This window comes from Trichomycterus rosablanca, chromosome 16, assembly GCF_030014385.1.
Source record: "Trichomycterus rosablanca isolate fTriRos1 chromosome 16, fTriRos1.hap1, whole genome shotgun sequence".
Classification (NCBI taxonomy): domain Eukaryota; kingdom Metazoa; phylum Chordata; class Actinopteri; order Siluriformes; family Trichomycteridae; genus Trichomycterus; species Trichomycterus rosablanca.
The window spans coordinates 2,938,119-2,960,000 of NC_086003.1; the positions used below are offsets into that span (position 1 = coordinate 2,938,119).

Here is a 21,882-nt window from a genome sequence, read left to right on the forward strand (position 1 = left end):
GTTTAGAATTTAAACCCTTAAGCCACTGGGGTTGTGTTTGTTTATTGGGACTTTAACGTCATGTTTTTTTTTTTCACTTTTGGTTACATTCATGACTGGAAACGGTAGCCACTCACTACACAAGATTCATCAGTTCACAAGAACACAGTCATGGACAATTTAGTATCTCCAAATCACCTCACTTGCATGTCTTTGGACTGTGGGAGGAAACCAGAGCTTCTGGAGGATCGAATCTTCACTTAGCCCTGGGGTTGAGTCATGTAACAACATGAGTAGGGCAGTTGTAGCCTAGTGGTGAAGGCACTGGACTAGTAATCAAAAGGTCGCTGGTTCAAGCCACAGCACTGCCTGGTTTGCACTGTTGGGCCCTTGAGCAAGGCCCTTAACCCTCAGTTGCTTAGACAACATACTGTCACAGTACTGTAAGTCGCTTTGGATAAATGCCAAAAATGTAAATATGAAATATCATGATATTATTAATTATAAATAGCAGTTGTATTGTATTCTGATGTAATTCTGTCTGACTCTGTTACCTAATATCAAGTAGGTGATAAAAAAAGCATTTTTTACATGGTGGCTCGGTGCCTCACAGCAAGAAGGTCCTGGGTTCGATCCCTAGATGGAGCGCGCCGGGTCCTTTCTGTCTGGAGTTTGCATGTTCTCCCTGTGTCTGTGTGGGTTTCCTTCAGGAGCTCCGGTTTCCTCCTACAGTCCAAACACGAGCAAGTGAGGTGAACCGGAGATACTAAATTGTCCACGACTGTGTTTGATATTAATCTTGTGTGAGCAGTAACCAAAGCAACAGAAAACTTTGGGTCACATATTCACAGTCAAAATTGATTAGTTTCCATACAAAAAACTGTAATTAAAGCATTTATGTCTAAAATTAAACGTCCTTCTGGTCCAACAGCGTTCTTCACATACAAACCTAAACACATTAAGAAGCACAACAGCGGATCAGTGGAAAAATCTAGAAAGAAAAAAAAGAGAAAAAATGATAAATTGGAGTGATAACATAGTCTGGACTTTATATTCTTTGCTTTTCTTGACTCTATGAGTAAATCTTTTCACTGCCTTTGATTTAATTTCCTCTTTTGATTTCCTGTCCACATTTCTCTGGTCCAGCTGTGAAATACAAAAAAACGTCTTTGGTTCTCACTTTAGTAGAAGGAGAAGCGTCTTCATTACTCAGATGCTGGAGCTATTTTTACAATTTTCTTCCACTCGTCAGCTTCTTGTTGCATTTTTCACCATTTTATCCCAATCTAGTCGTATCCAATTCCCGATCGCAGTTTGCTTCCTCTTCTGACCGACAAGGGCAGCACCAACACACGCCCCCTCCAACACGTGCTGCAGCTGACTGCTTCTTTTTTACCTGCATGAGGCGGGTTCATCTGGAGATCCGTATCGTGCACAGAGAGGCACGCATCGATCAGATCGTCCCCCAGCACTGTGCAGGATCCATTGATCAGCCTGTAGCAGCCTGTAACATGGCCACCCTCGGGCGAGACAGAAATAGAGGAAACACTGATGATACTGTCTACAGTCGAGCAGGCTTTAATTCACAATGAACTAAAGCTGCTGTGCCAGAAATGAGAATAAAAAGCTGCATAAGGCATTCAGTTTTCTAAAAGGCTGCCTAGATATCCATGCCCTGTAACTTAAACCATGTGATCAAAATGTGTGTGTGTGTGTATGGGGGCTAATCCCACATTCTGGTGATGAGAAAAAACACAACACCAGCGCATTAGCATTGCTCTGAATCATTCCTGTTTGCTCTGAAATCCAAACTCATTCATCAGACACAGTAAAGGTGTTTTAAGGGGAAGCATGTGTGCCTCGTCGGGGACGGGACTCGCCCCGGCAGGTTGCTTAGCAGTGCAGAGGTGTGCAGTAATGATGAATGGAGGAGAAGCTATTAAGCTAATGGGGACGAGAGGGAGATATGATGATGCTAATGAGTGTGTCTGAGCGGCGCGGTCTCCCCGCCGCCCGCCTGCCATGGGAATCTGGGTCAGACTCTGAGAAGCACATTGTTCACGGAGAGAGGAGACATCAGCCGAGCTCTGTGTTTACAGGGGCCCCGAAAGAGTGCCCAGCTCCAGGAAGGGGGTTTAGAAACGATATTGTACTGAGAGTTTCAGGTCCAGTTTGAAGCAGCTAAATGAACCAGCTGATGATAGTAAAAGTATGATCTGATGGCACTGTGGTCTGGCGGTTTGTAAACGTCACGCCTGGACGACAGCCAGTTGTGTTTCCGCATGCCACGTTAATGTTAAACAGTCAGTTTAAGCATCGACATAACAGTCACACGCATGGCTTCTAACAGAACACCCGTGCATTTCTTGTTCCCATACACAAACACAGCGGAATTCGACTGAACCAGAGGGCATGAACGCTCAGATCATGCCAGCACTCACTGCCACACCGACGTTCGGGTTTAACAAGCGGACGTGCGTTACAGTTTGTCAGAAGGGAACGCTTTTGTCCCGCAGCCGTTCGCTTTGTTTTCTGGCGCGGCTAACAGGTGCCCGCTGCTAATAACAGCCGTATATCGGCGTGCGCCATGTGGCTCGGGTTTTACTGCACTGAGGAAACACAGACAGGAAGTAGCTTCAGCGGTTAGCGCCACTTCACCCCCCCTGTGCTGCAGTAATTGTGTAAACGGGCATTTAGGACCCGAGCCTGATGCGACAGGAGTGGGTCTAGACTTCATATGGTTGGCGGTTTTATAGAGCCGTAGTGCTTTTTTTATTCACTTCCATCCGGTGATTTAAATGTATTTTAAATGTCAGTAGCTGTAACATCAGTAACTGCATAGACATAGACAACAAAAGTTGGCTTTTTTCGGCTAATGCTAAACAACCGTGGCTCAAATTCTTCCCACATTTATTTACCATAACGCATGTGGACCTGCGTCCAGATGCTTGTGTTGTTGTACCCCATGTCCCCGGTGTGGAGACCAAGGTCCGTACACACTGCCGAAGACCCTGCCCACTTATTAGTCCGGTCTTTTCCCACCTAGCAGACTAGTGGCCAATTCTGACACACTCCAGTAAATGTGTTTTTATTACTTGAGTCATAAAGCTCCAGATTAGCAGATTAGTTTTGGTTTTAATGTTGCTTTTAGAAGCAGAGTTTGGTAACTGGTATGGTATTATCCGAACTTCAGTAAACTTGAGGCACTTGAACGCTACGTGAATTAAAAATGTAATATTGTTAAACACAAACATTAAATTTTGATTTTCACGGCCGTGAATTAGGTAGGGCCTTAGTCGTAGAGCACTCGGTACCCAAAACATTGCTGTAAGTGGATTGGCGTCTCCAAATTGCCCCTAGCAGAGAGTGAGTAAGTAAATCCCTTGCGTTGGATTGGCACCCGGTGTTTTAGGGTTGGCTCTGGACCTACATGATCCTCATCAGCACGAAGTCGCCACTGAAGATGTATGAGTGAATTTTAATGTCCTATATGAAAGAAAATGCACAAACTATTATCTTGAGTGTTTGATAATGCCTTGTATCTTTCCACATGGTCTCAATGCATTGAGCATTACGTTTATATATAAAGTGCACTTAGCTGAAAGAAAATTAAGAGCAGTATAGGACAGGGTGGCTCTTTTCTTCCAAACGTGGAGGACGTGAAGTGCCTCTTTGGTGCAAAACACCTACAGATAGGAGCAGCAGGTTCGCTTATGGAGCACACGGAACATTTAGGCTTTGACGATTTCTTTGTTTTGATTGGAGAAAGAAAATAAATAGCTCTTAAATAGCCAAGCGGGACCGAGCATCAGATTCCCAGAATCAAGAAGGCCCGGATCTAATGGCTTTCATTTAGGAGCCTCAACAAAGTGGTCACTGTCGTCCCCGACAGGCTTTGATTAAGGCCTGGGAGAGGTCGAGGCTGTTCAGCGTACAATAACTGTCAGCGGCGTAATTGAGTTTAATGAGACGCTGTAACTCGCTGATTACTTCTATAAGTGAAAGTCAAACATCGCAGGTTCGGCTGGCGTGTCAGAGCTGATTCCACTTCCACTCGCGAGGGAAATAGACGACGTGCTTGAATAAAATAAAGAGCGCTGGGACGTGGTACCGGGGGAGGAAGTGCTCGACAAGGTGATTGGTCTCTCAGTAGGGATGTAATGATATAATCTACACACGATGCGATACGATTCACGATACTGGGTTCACGATACGATTTTTTCCCGATTTTTCAAAACAAAATGAAATTGAAGACAAATTATGACAAAGTTTCTTTAAAAATAAAATAAAATACTGTATTTGTGCTTACCTTTTATTTATCTAAATAATGAATGTCTTTTTATTTTTGAGCTAGGTACAAACTACACCAAATAATGTTTATCGTGTAAAACAAAATATTAAATGAACTTTTAAAACAATCCAACATTATATCAATTAATGAATAATAAATGAATAATACAAATAAAGAAAGTATCCTCACATAAATAAATTTGGCTGGAAAATTCCGATCCTGGCAACCCTGTAGTGAGGTCAACCAGGCGAGGTGAATAGCTCCAGTGCCCTCTGCTGTTTGAAGGGAATATTGATTCATTACACATGAATAACTGATTCGAATCGTGGCACATGTGTACCAATTTTAACCGTCTTGTGGTGCATCGTTACATCCCTATCTCTCAGTAAACAATAATTGTTGATAGAATCCCTTGGATTGATTTATTATCATCCTAAATTCCATCATTTATTACCAGCTGAAGACTGAACGATCCCTCCGACACCAGCTAATAATTTATACCATATTTTAAGTTCTTTAAAAGTCCTGATCGGCTTTACATTGTGCTTATATAAATTCCTCAGGGCTTCCCAAGGCCGGTCAGAAAAAAAAGGAAAGAAGAATGAGCAGGACTTCAAGGCAGATGCTAACTGTCTCTCTCGGGGTGTTACTCAGGCGGCTCAGTCGTACTTCGCCGTAACCTTGAGCGCGATCTCCATGGTAACGCGATGCAGAAGTGAAGATGTTGACAGCCGTGACATTCCTCGTCCACTTCACCATACAAACCTTTCAGCACGGTTTCCAAAAGCATCTGTACGTTCTCAATAAAGTCAAGGTCCCTGTGGCTTAATAATAGCCTCTCGTGGCTCTCTGGACTCGCCGCGGTCCAGCCGAGTGGGTGTGTTCATTAGCACCGGGCTGTAAAGCAGCATTTTATTAGTTTAATATCTTCGAGCTGGGGTTCACTGAGTTTGGAGCTTGATGTCTGTGTTGTAATCAGACAGTGTGGGACTTAATTAGCACCGAAGCTCGAACTTATTATAAATAAAGCATTAAATATTGCTGTATTTTTAGTCGTCTGTTTAGTTTTAAACAAAACGTGTACCAAATTTAACCTAAGAAACTGGTAATGATCACACTGGCTTGTCTTAGCTCATCATGGCTGGCCCAGATAAATAAGAAATTAATGAAACTTTTTAGGAATGATTGAAACCCAGAGATCGTCCACATATAAACAATGGGTGGAGAATTAAATAATGAAAAATGCAGTCTGGGCGCGCCCAGGTGGCACAGTAGGATATTCCACTAGTGCACCAGCCCCGAGATTCTGAACTCCTTGGCGTTGCCACCGGTTGGCTGGGCACAATCTAGCGGGCATAATTGGCAGTGCCTGCAGCAGACACTAATTGGCCACTGTGTCTGCTAGGGAGGGATGACCAGACTATGTGGGTGGGGTCTTTAAACGCTGTGTAAGGACCCTGATTAGCAGATAGAGATGCGCCTGTGCAGAATGCATGGGTGAAAAAGGGTTCCGCTAATGGCTGCACCCGCCAGAGGAGGCGTGAGCAGCAATATACCCTCCTCCACTGCAATCAGGGATCCACCAGCAGCGGAAGACAAATTGACTACACTAAACTGGGAGAAAATAAAATAGAAAATAAAAATCTGTTGTTAGACAATATACAGTCCACGCCGTCCTTTTCCATTATGGTTTTAACTGGTAGTCCATAATTTGTGGTAAACACCATTTTTTGTTTGTTCTTTTAAAGATCTTTTATAATTCAGGGCGGTTTGTTTATTTTTTTTATCAGATAGATAGATAGATAGATAGATAGATAGATAGATAGATAGATAGATAGATAGATAGATAGATAGATAGATAGATAGATAGATAGATAGATAGATAGATAGATAGATAGATAGATAGATAGATAGATAGATAGATAGATAGATAGATAGATAGATAGATAGATAGATAGATAGAGATAGATAGATAGATAGATAGATTAGGAAATTAGAGTCCCAGTAGCATTGTACATCAAATCTAATACACACTATAAGAAATAATACACTATAATACATATGTATGTGTATGGATACACATATATACATATATATATATATATATATATATATATATATATATATATATATATAAGATCAGTCCTTAGTGATCACCCGTTGTCCACGAATGCTGGAGTTATAGAGCCTAATGGCTCTGGGTGCGAATGACCTTTTTAATCTGTCCGTGGAGCAGCTCAGTGACCGCAGTCGCTGATATAAAGTGGAACTGGACAGAAAGGCTTATCTCACGTGTTAATGTTGGGGGACGTGGCCCGGAGCAAGCAAGCATGTGTCACCGTCTTCCTCTCATCCGCTTCTGTAAATCTACTGCTGCAGGACAGAGGTGAATCACTCCATTAGGGATTTTGGAATGAAGCTATTAAAGGAGAGCGGCAGCGCGAGGTTTCAGACACGGAGTTATCTGCCTTTTCATTTTCACTATGTTCTGTGCTGATGTGACATAATCGATCACCAGATTCGAACACCTTTGCGTCTGTCTGAAACCCTAGTGATCTGTCTACACGCTCCCGAGAAGAGGGCATGTCTAAATTCTTAGATGCCTTAAAATGCTGCCTCCTGATGTGCCTTAATTCTGAATGATAATCTGACTGAATAAGCATCAGACGCTTAGCGGCAGTGGTAGTTTAGCAGTTAAGGTACTGGACTAGTAATCAAGGTTGCTGTTTCAAGCCCCACCACCACCACCAAGTTGCCACTGTTGGGCCCTTGAGCAAGGCCCTTAACCCTCAGTAGCTCAAACTGAATCAGTCATAATCGTAAGTCACTTTGGATAAATGTGGACAGTTGTAGCCAAGTGGTTCAGGTACTGGACTAGTAATCGAAAGGTCGCTGGTTCAAGTCCCACCACTGCCAGGTTTCCACTGTTGGGCCCTTGAGCAAGGACTTCAACCCTCAATGGCTTAGACAACATACTGTCACAGTCACAGTAATGTAAGTCGCTTTGGATAAATGCATCTGCTAAATGCTGTAAATGTAAATGTTAAAACATTAACCCACAATAATGATGCCAGTATTCAGAAGGACCTCAAAGCTCCACAGCTTGGCATCCTCTCAGCCCCCACAGGCATGCTCGTCTCGTCTGGCATTTTACCAGCGTGGAGTCATGCGCCACCCACTCGTTCAGCCCTGGGCAGGGGCACGGGATCGAGACCAGCCCGGGGCATCGGTGGCCTCGGAGGTTTTGGGTCATGCGGTGCCGTAAATGTTAGGGGTTAACCGGGTCCCTCTGTGGCAGGGAGGGGTCGAGAGGTCAGCGCTGGTCTGAAGGATCTGGTCTGAGGTTTAAGAGGAGAATCTTTGTCTGAGCTGACGGGTCGGTGTTTTCAGTTCTCGGGTGAGTCAGTGTAATGAGTCAGTCTGATTAAATCCTTAATGTCGTCTATTTATAGGTGGAGGGTTCGATGGGCAGAGATTGTTTTATGATTTTAGTTTTACTTGGGGAGATGGTGAAGATGCTGAAGATGGGGAGATGGTGAAGATGGGGAGATGGTGACTGTAGAAACTGACTGTAGAAAGAATCTACCACGAAAGTTTAGAGTAGATTTGAACGCCTTTGGGTCTGCCTGAAAATCAGATCTCTGTACGCTCTTCTGAGAAAAGGGCATGTCTAAATTCTTAGATACCTTAAAATGCTCCTATTGATGTGCGAGCTGTAGTTAGACATATAATGGATTGATTCTAGTCCCTGTCCATCTATTAGTCTATCTGTATATCTATCTATCCATCTATCTATTAATATTGATTTGTTTGTCTGTCTGTCTGTTTGTTTGTCTATCTATATGTCTGTCTATATATCTAAATATATGTCTGTCTATCTGTCTGTCTGTCTATTTTTCTTTCAATCTGTCTGCTATCTATCAAATCTATCTATCTATCAGTCTGTCTTCTATCTGTTTATCTATATGTCTGTCTTTTATCTATCTATTTGTCTGTCTATCTATTAGTCTGTCTATCCATCTATCTGTCTATTGTTATAAGCTATGTACAAGTTTAGGAACTTTTCTTCATGTAAATATAGAATGTGCTTTGTCCACAGGGCCACAGTCATGCTGAAACAGGGAAGGACCTTCCCTAAACTGTTGCTGCAAAGTTGGAAGCATATCATTTCCTTCATGTAATTGATTATTACACCTGTTTGCGACTGTTGTGGAAGAAACACATGAATTCAACAATTAGGAGTGTCCCAATCCTTTTGTCCACATAGTGTCCACAGACACACTTCATATACAGTACTGGTGTGGGGACTGTAAATGACTTCCCATGAATCAGTACTACTGTTGTTTTAATGGTTTTTGTTGTTCCCACAGGGTTTCTGAAGCCCCAGTGCTCGTTGGCGCCACCGTCTCAGAGAGGCCGCTCGGGGGAATCCTGCTCCTGTTTCACTGGCATGTGTCCACTCCATCAGCGCCGAATCTCCACAGGTAACACAGTCTCATCACTCAGCACCTCCCGCACACAAAGATGGTACTGTGGTCCCGGCACAGGGGCGCAGATTTAACCGGGCTACCAGGCTGTGTCGTGCATCCACATTCACATTCTGTGGGAGAGCTGTTAGCGCTGCAGTTATCAGTTATCAGTCCTTTCCTTGTCATCACCTCAGGTCTGGAGCGGCAGGGTAGAGAAAGTAAACATAACCGTGCGTGACAGTGCCGACCTCGTGGCATGTGGAGAACTACACTTGGACTTGGCACTCGGCACAGGGAAGAAGCGTAGTATGACTGTTTACATTCCTGCATTTCTGTATCATGTGAGAGGTCACGCGAGACATCCAGGCATTTTGCCGGACAGTTTTTTAATGCATTTTAATCATCTCAATTTAGCATAGAAAATCCACTGCTGGGGACCCCGACTGCATCCAAGAAGGGTGTAGTGCAGTTCACCAATACCTTTTTATTTACATATATTTCGGTGGACTTGCGTACAGAGCGCCACGCCCCAAACTCTACGCTCTTCCACTTTCTGTACAGGCACCCTGGACAACTAAGATCCTTACACAGCGTTGGTGATCTCATCTTGTAGTCTGGTCTTTCCCACCCAGCAGACTGGAGGCCGAGATTCGAACCCGGATTAGGGCAGAGATTTGATCCTGGATTAGGGTAGAGATTTGAACCTGGATTAGGGCCGAGGTGCGAACCTGGATTAGGGCCGAGATTAGAACCTGGATTAGGGTAGAGATTAGAACCTGGATTAGGGCCGAGATTAGAACCTGGATTAGGGTAGAGATTAGAACCTGGATTAGGGCCGAGATTAGAACCTGGATTAGGGCAGAGATTTGAACCTGGATTAGGGTAGAGATTTGAACCTGGATTAGGGCCGAGGTGCGAACCTGGATTAGGGCCGAGATTAGAACCTGGATTAGGGTAGAGATTTGAACCCAGATTAGGGCCGAGATTAGAACCTGGATTAGGGTAGAGATTAGAACCTGGATTAGGGCCGAGATTAGAACCTGGATTAGGGTAGAGATTAGAACCTGTATTAGGGCCGAGATTAGAACCTGGATTAGGGTAGAGATTTGAACCCAGATTAGGGCCGAGATTGAAACCCGATTTGAACCTGGATTAGGGTCAAGATTCACCAGACGAGGGATAACGGAGATTGGTGTGTGCCACCTCTCCTGCACGTGTGCAGTAGCGGCGTGTGTGATATGGATCTCCATATGAACCCACCTTGTGCGGGTGAAAAGAAGCGGTCGTCTACTGCACCTGCTGTTTTTGGGTTTTCCTTTAATTTGTCACTCTTTTGTGGCTCATGACGCAAGCTTAGTCGAATGTTTGAATGATATTTTTAAGCGAGAGTCGTTTTTCTTAGCCGAGACGTCAGCACCGGTCTGGCGGAACATAAAAATAGTAACAGTGTTTTATTCCACGCGCTCATCTTGTATATTTTTACAGGGTGTTAATGACGGAGTAGACGAGCCCTTGATTACAGGGCAGGTGGAATAACTCGTGCTGAACTTTCTCTACGTTCGGACTAACGTGTAATTTTCACTCATGTGGTTCAACTCTTCGACATGCTTTTTCCTGTAAACCGGTTATAAAACGACGGCTATTAAGTTTCACCGTAGACGTAGACGCGCCGCCTCGAGCAAGAACAGTCATTATAAGACAAGAAATAGAATTCCAGAAAATCTTTCACTAGGCTTTTGAATTTCATTCCATCCTGGCTGACTTTGTGTTCTGTAACAGATTAACGTGAGGACGTTTCTGTTGCCAAATACCTGCCAAGTACGTGTTTGAACAGCGACCGGGGGGGCGGGGGGGGGGGGGGGGGGGGCACGCGTGTTCCTCTGGCTCCTTTGTTAAGCCGTATGATGGATTGCTACATCTTTACTGTGGCGGATTTGACTGAGTGGGGGCGGCCGGCGCGGCACTTACAGACAGCCGGCATTTATTACCCTCCCCCCCAATCTAGTCGTTACCTGATTGTATTTCGCTTTTAAAGTTTGATTTCATGATGGTTTGTGAATACTCATCTAGGCCAGGTCATTATGAATATTCATAAATAAATTAAATAAACAAAGGATTTATAAATACTCATCAAATACATAAATAAATAAACTATTAATTATTAAATAAAAAAATAATGAATTTATAAAGGCTCATCTAATCCATAAATGAATGAATAAATAAATAAATAAATAAATAAATAAATAAATAATGAATCTATAAATACTCATATAATCCTAAATAAATACATAAATTATTATTTCATAAATACTCATATAATCCATAAATAAATAAATAAATAATGAATTTATAAATACTCATATAATCAATAAATAAATAAATAATGAATTTATAAATACTCATATAATCCATAAATAAATAAATAATGAATTTATAAATACTCATATAATCAATAAATAAATAATGAATTTATAAATACTTATATAATCTATAAATAAATAAATTATGTATTTCTGAATACTCATCAAATCCATAAATAAATAAATAAATAAATAAAGTGTATTTATGAATATTAATTTAATCCATAAATAAGAAAAATAATAAATTGGGAATTTATGAATACTCATCTAATCCATAAATAAATACCAGGTCTAGACCAGGTCTAAATCATTGAAGTGAAATAAAAGCCGACAGGCAGCAGCACATAGCTGTTCGTATTTCCTGTATCTAGTTAGACAGTCTCTGACTCTAAAAGTGACCAGTTGACTAGTCCTGTCAATCAGATTGAGGAGATGAATGAAACGCCTCCAGTGTGACCTCAGTGTGTTAGACCGTTTACACACTGCTGGTCGTTCAGGCATCACTATTAAAACGTACTGTTTATATTTTTTGGATTTACAGAGTAAACCAGAGCACACTGAGCGTTTGAAAGCTAGTGAGCAAGTTGCTGAAGTCTTTTTATCATCTTCTCCACATGCCACATAAAAGCCGTATGGAAGGCAGCGTTCAGGCAGCCACATGGTGCGGTGCGGTTAGCTGAGGGAGGATTTTTACTGGCGATTGTGGAAACGTTGGAGCCGTGTATGAGCGAGCAGCCTGGTCGGAGTCTCCGGTTTATAGCCCGGTAATAAATTTGATTCCAATTACCGAACGTGTTGCTGTAAATCTGTTTTGGCTCCGGGACAGCAGTGAGGTGTGTGAGCCAGTGTGTTCTTATTTCATTTTCTGATCCAGTATTATGTTTAGTGTTAATCTGAGCTTTAGATTCGTTTTAGTTTGTATTTCTATACAAAGAACGACGATCTTTAGTTGATCTCCTAAACTCGGCTGCACTCACTGATGTGGCGACACTTTAGATTCCAGCGGGTTTCTTATTGTTTTGAAGGGTTGTAGCCGCTCTGGAAGGAGACCGTGAGAAATGCTACGTCCCTGGGCTCCTGTCTGGACGGATCGTTTCAAAGCCAATCGTTTTTGTTATTCAAAAATCCGAAAGTGTTGTATGGAGTGATCGGATAAAAAAAACGGGGCTATTAGAAGCGTTATACAATGCTGGCCTTGTCCTGAAAATGTGGGCTCTTCTCCTTGGCTGAGCGCAGGAATGGAAAAGATTATCCACAGGAATGTCTGGGGTGCCCTCAAACCCAGCGCTCGCGCGGAGCAGCCAATGGACGAGCTGCGGGCTAATTTTTTCCTGATGAACTCAGCCGCCTGCTCCATAATGGCTTCTGATTGCCAGCTCTGAACTCACATATGGTCCGTGTTTGGAGAGACCGGTCCTGTATTAAGTGGGGGGCCGCTGGCTCGGTCTTTGTTGTTTCATTAGAGTGGGCAGCACAGCGTCCAGATCCACCGTGCTTTTAGTCCCTCGTCCGCTCCGGGTGTGCCAGTTACTCTTTATTAATCACCAGAGATGAGCGGAGTAGCCAAAACATTAGTCAAGAGAAAACAGTCGTACTTCAATAGAAGTCACTTATGGAAAAGTATCATGGTGTGGCGTCTCAGGCAGAGCACGAGCTGTTAGTAACGTCAGCAACATGTGGTTGAGCTCTGAGCATGTGTTTGTAGACCTCGTGGTCACTATGGGGGAGGGAGCGCCGATAGGGAGTCGCAGTACAGGCCGTTGGCTCCTCGTGTCTCCGGATCGGGGTCTCCGAGAGGTCCGGGGGTCAAGGGAAGGAAGCTCGTTAGCTCCGACATGTTCCACACTCCTCCGTTTTAATTGGCTTCCCCCGGCGTACACGCACTCCCTCACGGCTTCTCGTTGTCCAGTCGCTCCGAGTCGATTACACAGGCCTGGCCCCTGCCTCCCTCCTCAATTCATCATCATCATCATCGTCCCACACAGTGTCTATTTTAATACTCTTATTTATTTAAGCTTCTCTCGGAAGGCTGTGCGGTGGAACGACCCTCGGTTCACTGCTTGTTTGTGTTTGTTACTCAGACCGCGCTTCGTGTCCGTCCTGTAGGCAGGGTGTCGCAGCCTGTCGTCTCTATGGGTCACAGACGCCAACACTTCCGGCTAATTAGACCTTAAAGTTTATTTTCGCTGGCAGCCAGGTGAAAATCTCAAGCTGAAATGTTAGCAGTGTCTGTCCTGATTAGCACGCTGCCAGCCTTAATATCTCAAAGCCAAGGGGGACTGAGTGTACCATGGAACAGAGGTTTTGCCAATGATCTACACTCACTGTCCATTTTATCAGCTCCACTTACCATATAGAAGCACTTTGTAGTTCTACAATTACTGACTGTAGTCCATCTGTTTCTCTGCATGCTTTGTTAGCCCCCTTTCATACTGTTCTTTAGTGGTCAGGACCCCCACAGAGCAGGTATTATTTAGGTGGGGGATCATTCTCAGCACTGCAGTGACACTGACATGGTGGTGGTGTGTTAGTGTGTGTTGTGCTGGTATGAGTGGATCAGACACAGCAATGCTGTCACTGCTGGACTGAGAGTAGTCCACCAACCAAAAAAATATCCCGCCAACAGCTCCCCGTTTGCAGCGTCCTGTGACCACTGATGAAGGTCTAGAAGATGACCGACTCAAACAGCAGCAATAGATGAGCGATCGTCTCTGACTTTACATCTACAAGGTGGACCGACTAGGTAGGAGTGTCTAATAGAGTGGACAGTGAGTGGACACGGTATTTAAAAACTCCAGCAGTGCTGCTGTGTCTGATCCACTCATACCAGCACAACACACACTAACACACCAGCACCATGTCAGTGTCACTGCAGTGCTGAGAATGATCCACCACCTAAATAATACCTGCTCTGTGGTGGTCCTGTGAGGGTCCTGACCATTGAAGAACAGCGTGAAAGGGGGCTAACAAAGTATGCAGAGAAACAGATGGACTACAGTCAGTAATTGTAGAACTACAAAGTGCTTCTATATGGTAAGTGGAGCCGTCTGTTTGTGAGATTCACTCCACTTTAGACCGACAGGCACCAGATACAGGAAAGAAAACAGAGCCATAAGAAGTGATCTGATTGGCAGAGAGCGACAGCAACCACGCATGCCACCTCGCTCGGCAGATTTCTGACCGACTAAGCCTTTTGATATCTCACTGAGCTCTTAATCTCAGCACAGCATGCCACCATCACAATGAAACGCGGCTGATCGTCACGGCTCAGCGGCCAAGCGGCTCAACACGAACGGTGCCATCGCTCATTCAGCAGCAACATCAGCCTCGGGTACAGGAAGCACCTCTGAATGTCTTTCTGTTTCCTATTCATATTTGTAATTAAATGTGATTAAGCCAGCATCGTTTTTACTCTGTAGGGTGGCACACGTGTAAATCACACTCAATGGGTCTGTCTGAAAACCTGGTGAGCTGCCTTGCTGCCTGCTGCCTTCCTGTGTGGCTGCCTCAGTAGAGAGGATTCTAATAAGACATCACACTCATACGGCAGATTATTTAGACACACTACGTGCAGTTTTTCGCTTGCTAAGCTAACACAGTTAGCCTCAGGCCATTCAAATCAATGAGCTGAGGTGGCACAGTTCACTAGCACGCCAGCTAACGCATCCCACCTTGTACCGAGCTCGAATTTGCAAACGACACTTGTGCACCTTTATACAAACCACAAATCAATGAGAATTTATTCACATTTGAGAGGAACTTTGTTGGTTGCTTCGCATTCGTCCACAAAATTTGTCATTTTTTTAAATGAGAAAAGTCGTGCCGCACTGAATGCTGGGATTGCCTTCAGCGCTGATGAAGCGTCGGACGCTCCCTCAGTCGTCAGTCAGATTACCACTCAGAATTAAGGTGCCTCAGTAGGAGCATTTTAAGGTATCTTAGAATTTAGACACGCCCTCTTCTCGGGAGCATAGTATGACATAAAATGCATCTATGTAGAGATCACTAGGTTTTTAGACAGACCCCATGTCAAAAATATGTGGACACCTGATTGTGAGGTACCTGGACAATGCATTCCAAAACCATGGCCATTAAAAGGGAGTTGATCGCTGAGTATAATACTTCCACCACCCTGCTTAACACTAGGTACAGTGTTGTTAGTGCCTAACTGCCTCATATTTCTCTCAGCAAACGTTCTTCATGTCGTTCTGGCCAAATAATGAAACATTTGAGGTCAACTCTTGTCTTCTTGTTGAGCCAGTTGGAGGCAGCACTAGTGGTCGGATGACCTTTAGGGACACAGCCGACGCAGCATGGTCAGTCGCTTAGGCCAGCAAGACACGAGAACCCAGCCCGGCTGTAAAGACAGGGAGAGAACAGTTTGATGCTAAATCAGTCCGACACGCTCGGAATCACGCCGGACGGACTCGGGCCGAGCGAGCATTTGATCCGGATGCCATCAAAGCCGATGTGGTGAAGCAGAAGGTCAGATCTTGAGCACCTGCTGTCCCTCGTCGTGCATCCGGCCTTACAGTGCGCGCGTGTCAGCGATCATTATTTTCTTCTCCTCTCGGAGAAGGTCGAGATCCGACCTTGCAATTTCACACCTTTGATAATCTATCAACAGGGCCGGACGAGTGGTGCTAATGTGAAGCAAGGTGCGAGGAGTGTGAAGTGCTAGCATACACCCATGTGGGTCTCCTCGATGCTTGATGGGTTGAGGATTGCAGAGGGTGTGTGTGTGTGGGGGGGTGGTAGCTAATGGATATTTCTTGTAAGCGTGTACCCCTCTTCTTACCTCTCTTTGAGAGAGGAATCAACTGACAGTTCCAGTAATATGCAGTAAAAGGTCAAAAACACACCCGTTTTCTGGCAGAAATCACCATGTGTACGACATTTGTAAGAACCCAGATTATGGAAAATGGAAATATTTGCATTCTACGTGTCCAAAAGTATGTGGACATGGAGTTGAGTTCCTTCACACCAAACGTCTAGTATTGGCTAGTAGTTCTCACTCACAAACAGTCAGTCGAGGAGCCAGATCATCAAAAATGGACACAAATATCCAGCACAGAAGTCAGAATACAGGTGGGGAAATATCTGATGCTTCCACTGTTCCACTCTCTTGCCGTATTATCAGGATTGTGAATGATTTCTGAGTGTACGACCAGTCAAGTCCAGTAGAGTGGATTTCCCTGAAGTCTCCGTGTTCTTTATTTACCTCATGCTGTCCATCCACCGTCACTTCTAGATGAAGTTTAGATGTGTATACACAGAGCACACAGGCGTATTCCTCTCTCAACTGATGCATTATGGAAAAAATAGAGACAGGGTGAATCTAGGAACAAGGGGAGGGAGTGAGGGGCAGAATAAATGCCCCAGGGGCAGCATGTCCCTGAATCTGTTACAGTTATTGACACTGAGATCATTGACTGACAGGACGGATCATGTAATGACAAATAAACAGGACAGTAGAATACACTGATAGCCTGTTTCGACCAAAAGAACTCAGGTTCTTGAACTGGTTCCGTTCAGGCTTCTTAGAACGTTGGTGCTTTATAAAGAACCAGCCCACGTTTCGACTGGTTTTTGGGAGCCAAGGATACGCCATTAACGGTGGGCGTTGTAGCATTATGGCGAGCATTTGTGCTGTTAGACATTTATCTTTTTAAACTTTATTTATGTATTTTATATTGTAAACTTTTCAGCCTTTGTTGCTTTCTCTATCTTCTACAACGTGACACGCCCATGGATGACGCCACATTTCACATTGCTGAACCTCAACGGAGCCCGTTCCACGTCGGTCGAAAGAGGGCTGTGAGCCCAGTGGTTCCAATGATTCCAGGTTCGTTTCTGTCACTATGGAAGTCATTATCTGAAAAATAACTAAACCAGAATAGATCTTGCACTATGGATGACCTTAAGGATGCTCACCAGCTAAGGTCAAACAGCTGTTTAGACATATTTACTATTCATCCAGTATTATAGGGCAGCTCAACACACTTGGAGGAGAACCATAACTGGGCTTCACTAACTAGCAAACGGAGCAGGAAACACAAAAGTAGGGCTTTGCATTCATCCTGGCAAAGGAGAACCACAGACTAGCACATTGTGCCATTCATTCAGAGACTGTATTACCACCGCTTTCTATTCAGGGTCGCCGTGGGTCTAGGAAACACTCTAGTCACACACACTCATACCTAGAGGGGTGTTTAGTATCTCCAGTATTGTAGTATTGACCTGACTGCAAGTCTGACTGTGGGATCAAACTCCACACTAAAAGGACCCGGACCGCTCCACCTGGGAATCGAACTCAGGGCCGTCTTGCCGTGAGGCGACAGTGCTCCCCACCAAACCATTGTTGTGTTCTTCTTCTCACCAGCCAGTGGTGGATTCAGTAAAAGTTACTGTTGCAGAGGCAACGAGGTGAATCCACATCCGGTCTTCCGTCCATCTGACGTGACCGATTGTGTCTTTAGTTGACATTGTTGGTTTTCTAGCTTAAAAAACAGCAATAGCTTTTAAGTCGTGATTTTCTGAATATTAATTTCACAGTGGACAGCCGACTGTCCAGTTAAGTGGAACGTTATAGTTTTTTTTCCATTGAGACGTCGAGATCAAATCCTAATCACAAAATCTCCTGCCTGCTTCTTTCTGGATGCTAAACCCGAGTCGCTAATGTTGCTGGCGTACACGGTTGCCCGCTCCGCTCGTGTATATTCAGCGCGCGGCTCTTCATGGTTTTGTATTTTAGCCGCTGCAGCAGCTGCCCGTAACCCGGCGCAGTAATGCTGTTTATTTAACACCAGGTCCGGCCATCTGTCCCTGCGCATTATGATCCACTCCGGACGCACGTGTGTCCACTGTGTGATTATTCAACACAGCAAGGCCGTCCGGTCCTCGCTTTATATAGCAGCGTTTCACCCGACACACCACACACACACACACACACGGCTTCTGTCTTGCGTAACAACCCAGCACATCAGTCAATATTCAAAAGCCGAGGCTCATCTGATGGCCGAAATCGACTCCGCTATCTATCACCGACCAGCGCACATCTGCACATCTGCTCTGATTCATGACATGTGATGAGCACACGCTCAGGTGATGAGCCGCAGCCAATCAGAGCTCAGGAAAAGCTTTAGCATATTAAATCCAAGTGTAAATAACTTTTAGATGGTTCATAATCAACATTCCTATTCGTCCCTGATGTGTTTCTTGAGGTTAAGCTGTTTGTGCAGGCCACAGGACTTAAGTATTATTATATCTGAGGATCTCAGTTTGTGTAACTCACTCACAGTTTGCAGGACATGTGGAGGATGGTGAGTCTCGTGAGACGGTCTCAGTCTTATCTGGATTTCACAGTTGATTAACACTTCTGTTTTGGCGCCCTCGCCTTCAGTGAACATTTTCTAATCCGGCTCTGGCTCTCCGTTCCTCAAGTCCTTCCTGTACGTTTCATGTATGCGAATTATTAAATCGGTGTTTTTTTTTATTATGCATTTTCTCCCTTTTTTGCCCCGATTTAGCGTAGCCAGTTAGTCTTCTGCTGTTCAGGATCCAGCATTGATTCTCAATTTGAGAACCTCATGAGCGCTCAGGGAAATACTGGGTCTAAGATCCACTCGTTTTATGGATCTGGAGTTTTAAAATCGTGTCGTGCAGTCGGCAGTAAGTTGGAAGGATTTACGAGCTCATCTCCGAGTCATTTATTTGTGTTTATGGTTTGGAAGCGGACGAGCACAGTGAAACACTGTTTCCATCGTCCGCCAGTAAATAATAAAATCCATAAAGTAGCAGGAGAGAGAGCTCGCGTTACTGTGTGAATTCCTCACGCTCGGTTCATCTTTATGTCTGTGTGTGAGAGGGGCTGATCATGATCATCGTGTGTGTGTGTGTGTGTGTGTGTGTGTGTGTGTGTGTATATCGTCTCTAGGTGCGCTGGTGTGTTTTGTTGGACGTCACGTTTAAAAAACAATACGTGGTATTAAGATACACTGACCTGTATGTAAACTGTTCAGCTATTAGAGCAGCCACTTATCTGACTTTGTACTTCTGTGGGAATTTGTGCTTTTTTTCTATTTTATTGATGCATTTTCTCCCAGTTTAGTGTAGTCAATTTGTCTTCCGCTGCTGGTGGATCCCTGATTGCAGTCGAGGTGGGTGTATTGCTCCTCACGCCTCCTCCGACCCGTGCACAGCCCTTAGCGGAACCCTTTTTCACCCATGCACTCTGCACTGGTGCCTCTCTATCTGCCAATCAGGGTCCTTACACAGCGTTTGAAGACCCCACCCACATAGTCTGGTCATCCCGCCCTAGCAGAAATATGTCTGCTGCAGGCACTGCCAATTATGCCCGCTAGATGGTGCCCAGCCGACCGGTGGCAACGCCAAGTTTCGAACTGAGGAGTTCAGAATCTCGGCGCTGATGTGCTAGCAGAATATTTGTTCTTATTAGGCCAAGAGCATTTGTATGAAAGCTCCAGTTGATGTTCCAGTTCATTCCAAAGCTGTTCAGTGCGCCTGAGGTCTGGTGTTTCTTTCAGGGCAGCTGTAGCCTAGTGGTTAAGGTACTGGTCCAGTAATCAGAGGGCTGCCAGTTCAAGCCCTACCACTGCCAAGTTATCACTGTTGGGCCCTTGAGCAAGGCCCTTAACCCTCAATTGCTTAGATTGTATTCCGTCACAGTACTGTAAGTCACTTTGGATAAAATAAGTTTGTTAAATGCCGAAAATGTAATGAACAGTCATTCTGGAACAGGAAAGGATCTTCCCTAAACTGTTTCTGCAAAGTTGGATGCATATCCTTTCCCTTATATATATGATTTATTATCGTTTTAACGTCTCTCTGTGGTGAGAGAATTGAAGCCGTTTACTTGATGTAGATTTTTGAGAGCGACCTCGTGCTGCTTGTTTACGTGAGAAGCTTCAGTCGTGCCGTTTGGAATTTTTCATTTCTGGAGTGAACGTCCCACTGCGGCTCACATCAGGAAAAGTAGGGCTTCCCACTTCCTGTTTACGCTTGGAGAGAGGAAAAGGCAGAAAAGCTCAAGGAAACGCTCCCGTCAACTCAAACACACCCACACGAACCAAACAGAGAATTACCCATATACACATACTACTGACTTTATCATGTTTTTATTTTCTGATTATGTATTCATTATTTATTTATTAGGATTTTAACGTGTTTTAAACACTTTGGTTACATTCATGATAGAAACAGTAGTTACTCATTACACAAGATTCATCAGTTCACAAGTTTATTGTCAATGAGACACGGGAGAACATGCTCATGCAAACTCCACACAGCAAGGACCCGGTCCGCTTCATCTGGGAATCGAACCCGGGACCTTCTTGCTGTGAGGCGACAGTGCTACCCATCGAGCCACCGTGTTTGTTTTGGGGGTTTTCTTTGCATTGATTCTTGAAGTTTGAGACCCTCATGAGCGATCAGGGTCTAAGATCCACACAGTACAGTTCAAAACCAAGACCCAGCCATACAAGTGACTGCATACAAATGACCCAAATTCCCACAGACATACTTCAAAGTCTTGTAAGAAGACTTCTCAGAAAAGCAGCTGTTAATATAGCTGAATAGATCACATAGAGGAGGTCAGTCTGTTTTAATACTATTTGTTTTGAAATAGGACGTCCGACAAGCTTATTATCAGGTGTCCAAATACTTTTGGTCGTATAGTATATATGCATATTAATAGTATATTAAAAGTAGTTTCTTTCTTTATGTGATTACTGATGAACTTATCATTTGTCAGGACTTGACATTTCAATCGTTCTTGCACATTTCACTTGACAGACGTCCCGACTCTGGAGTCTTGTCACTCTGACTCAGGCACAGATGATTTTTTTCTTTTTAAAGTGTCAGTAATGGCGCTGCAGGGTTTTTAATCCGCCCCTTTTTTTGTGCAGATCAGCTGGAGAGTCGTTGACCTTTGCCTCGTGACTGCTTCACATTTATCTCACATCATTGTGCATCTAATTTGGCGTCGCGTGAGTCCTCGCTGTGAGAAATACTCCGGCTAACGTTCTATTTATAAAGAACGCCGATGAAAAAGATTTTTGAAAAAGAAGTTTCCACTTATCTGAATTGAGTCTGTCAGTCACGGCACGTCCGATGCTCTGGAGCTGCTAATTAATCCGTCATCCGTCCACTTTTAGCCTGTAACTGACAAGCCTATAGCGCCTGTTATGATATTAATCACACCTTTGCACTTATAATCACAAGTTTTAACACATTATTATAAAAAATAAAAGAAAACACTGTATTTGTGATTATCTTTTATTTATCTAAATAATGAATGTCCTTTTATTTCTGAGGTAGGTACAAACTATGCAAAACAATTTTGAACTAAGCCCAATTTGGCTGGAAGACCCTGAATCTGGCAACCAGGCGTGTAGCGCCAGTGACGTCAACCAGGCCAGGTGTATAGCGCCAGCGCCCTCTGCTGTTTAAAGTGAATATCGATTCATTTTACATGTCAAGTTTTTAATTGGTTATTAACTGTCTTGTGGTATCTTATCCAGTATCTTAACCGCTAGACTACAACTGCCCAGTTGAGTTCAGTGTTCAGTGTTTTTACAGTCGTTGCTGGAAAACCGGATCTACATCATTAGAACTGTATTAACGTAAACCCTAAACCGTGGGCTCATGAGTTTGGGTGGTTAAAATCCCACAGTGATCGAGTTTCCGTGTTTATAGGGCCACATTCTGCAAATAAATCCGTTCTGAAACGTCGTGAAACTGTCAATTAAAAATGATTTGTAAA

General features: G+C 44.0%; 1 protein-coding gene across 9 annotated transcripts in view; it reads left to right on the top strand.

The window, feature by feature from the left end:
• The window catches only part of rxraa (retinoid X receptor, alpha a), a 99,931-nt gene that overhangs the window by 17,905 nt on the left and 60,144 nt on the right, over positions 1–21,882 (top strand). For all 9 annotated transcript variants that reach the window (XR_010015035.1, XM_063011998.1, XM_063012002.1 and 6 more), the window contains exon 2: positions 8,641–8,754. Coding sequence is in view for 8 of the 9 variants with exons in the window: in XM_063011998.1 (XP_062868068.1) it covers positions 8,641–8,754 (114 nt within the window). In the remaining variant the exon portion in view is untranslated. The remainder of the gene's footprint in view (positions 1–8,640; positions 8,755–21,882) is intronic.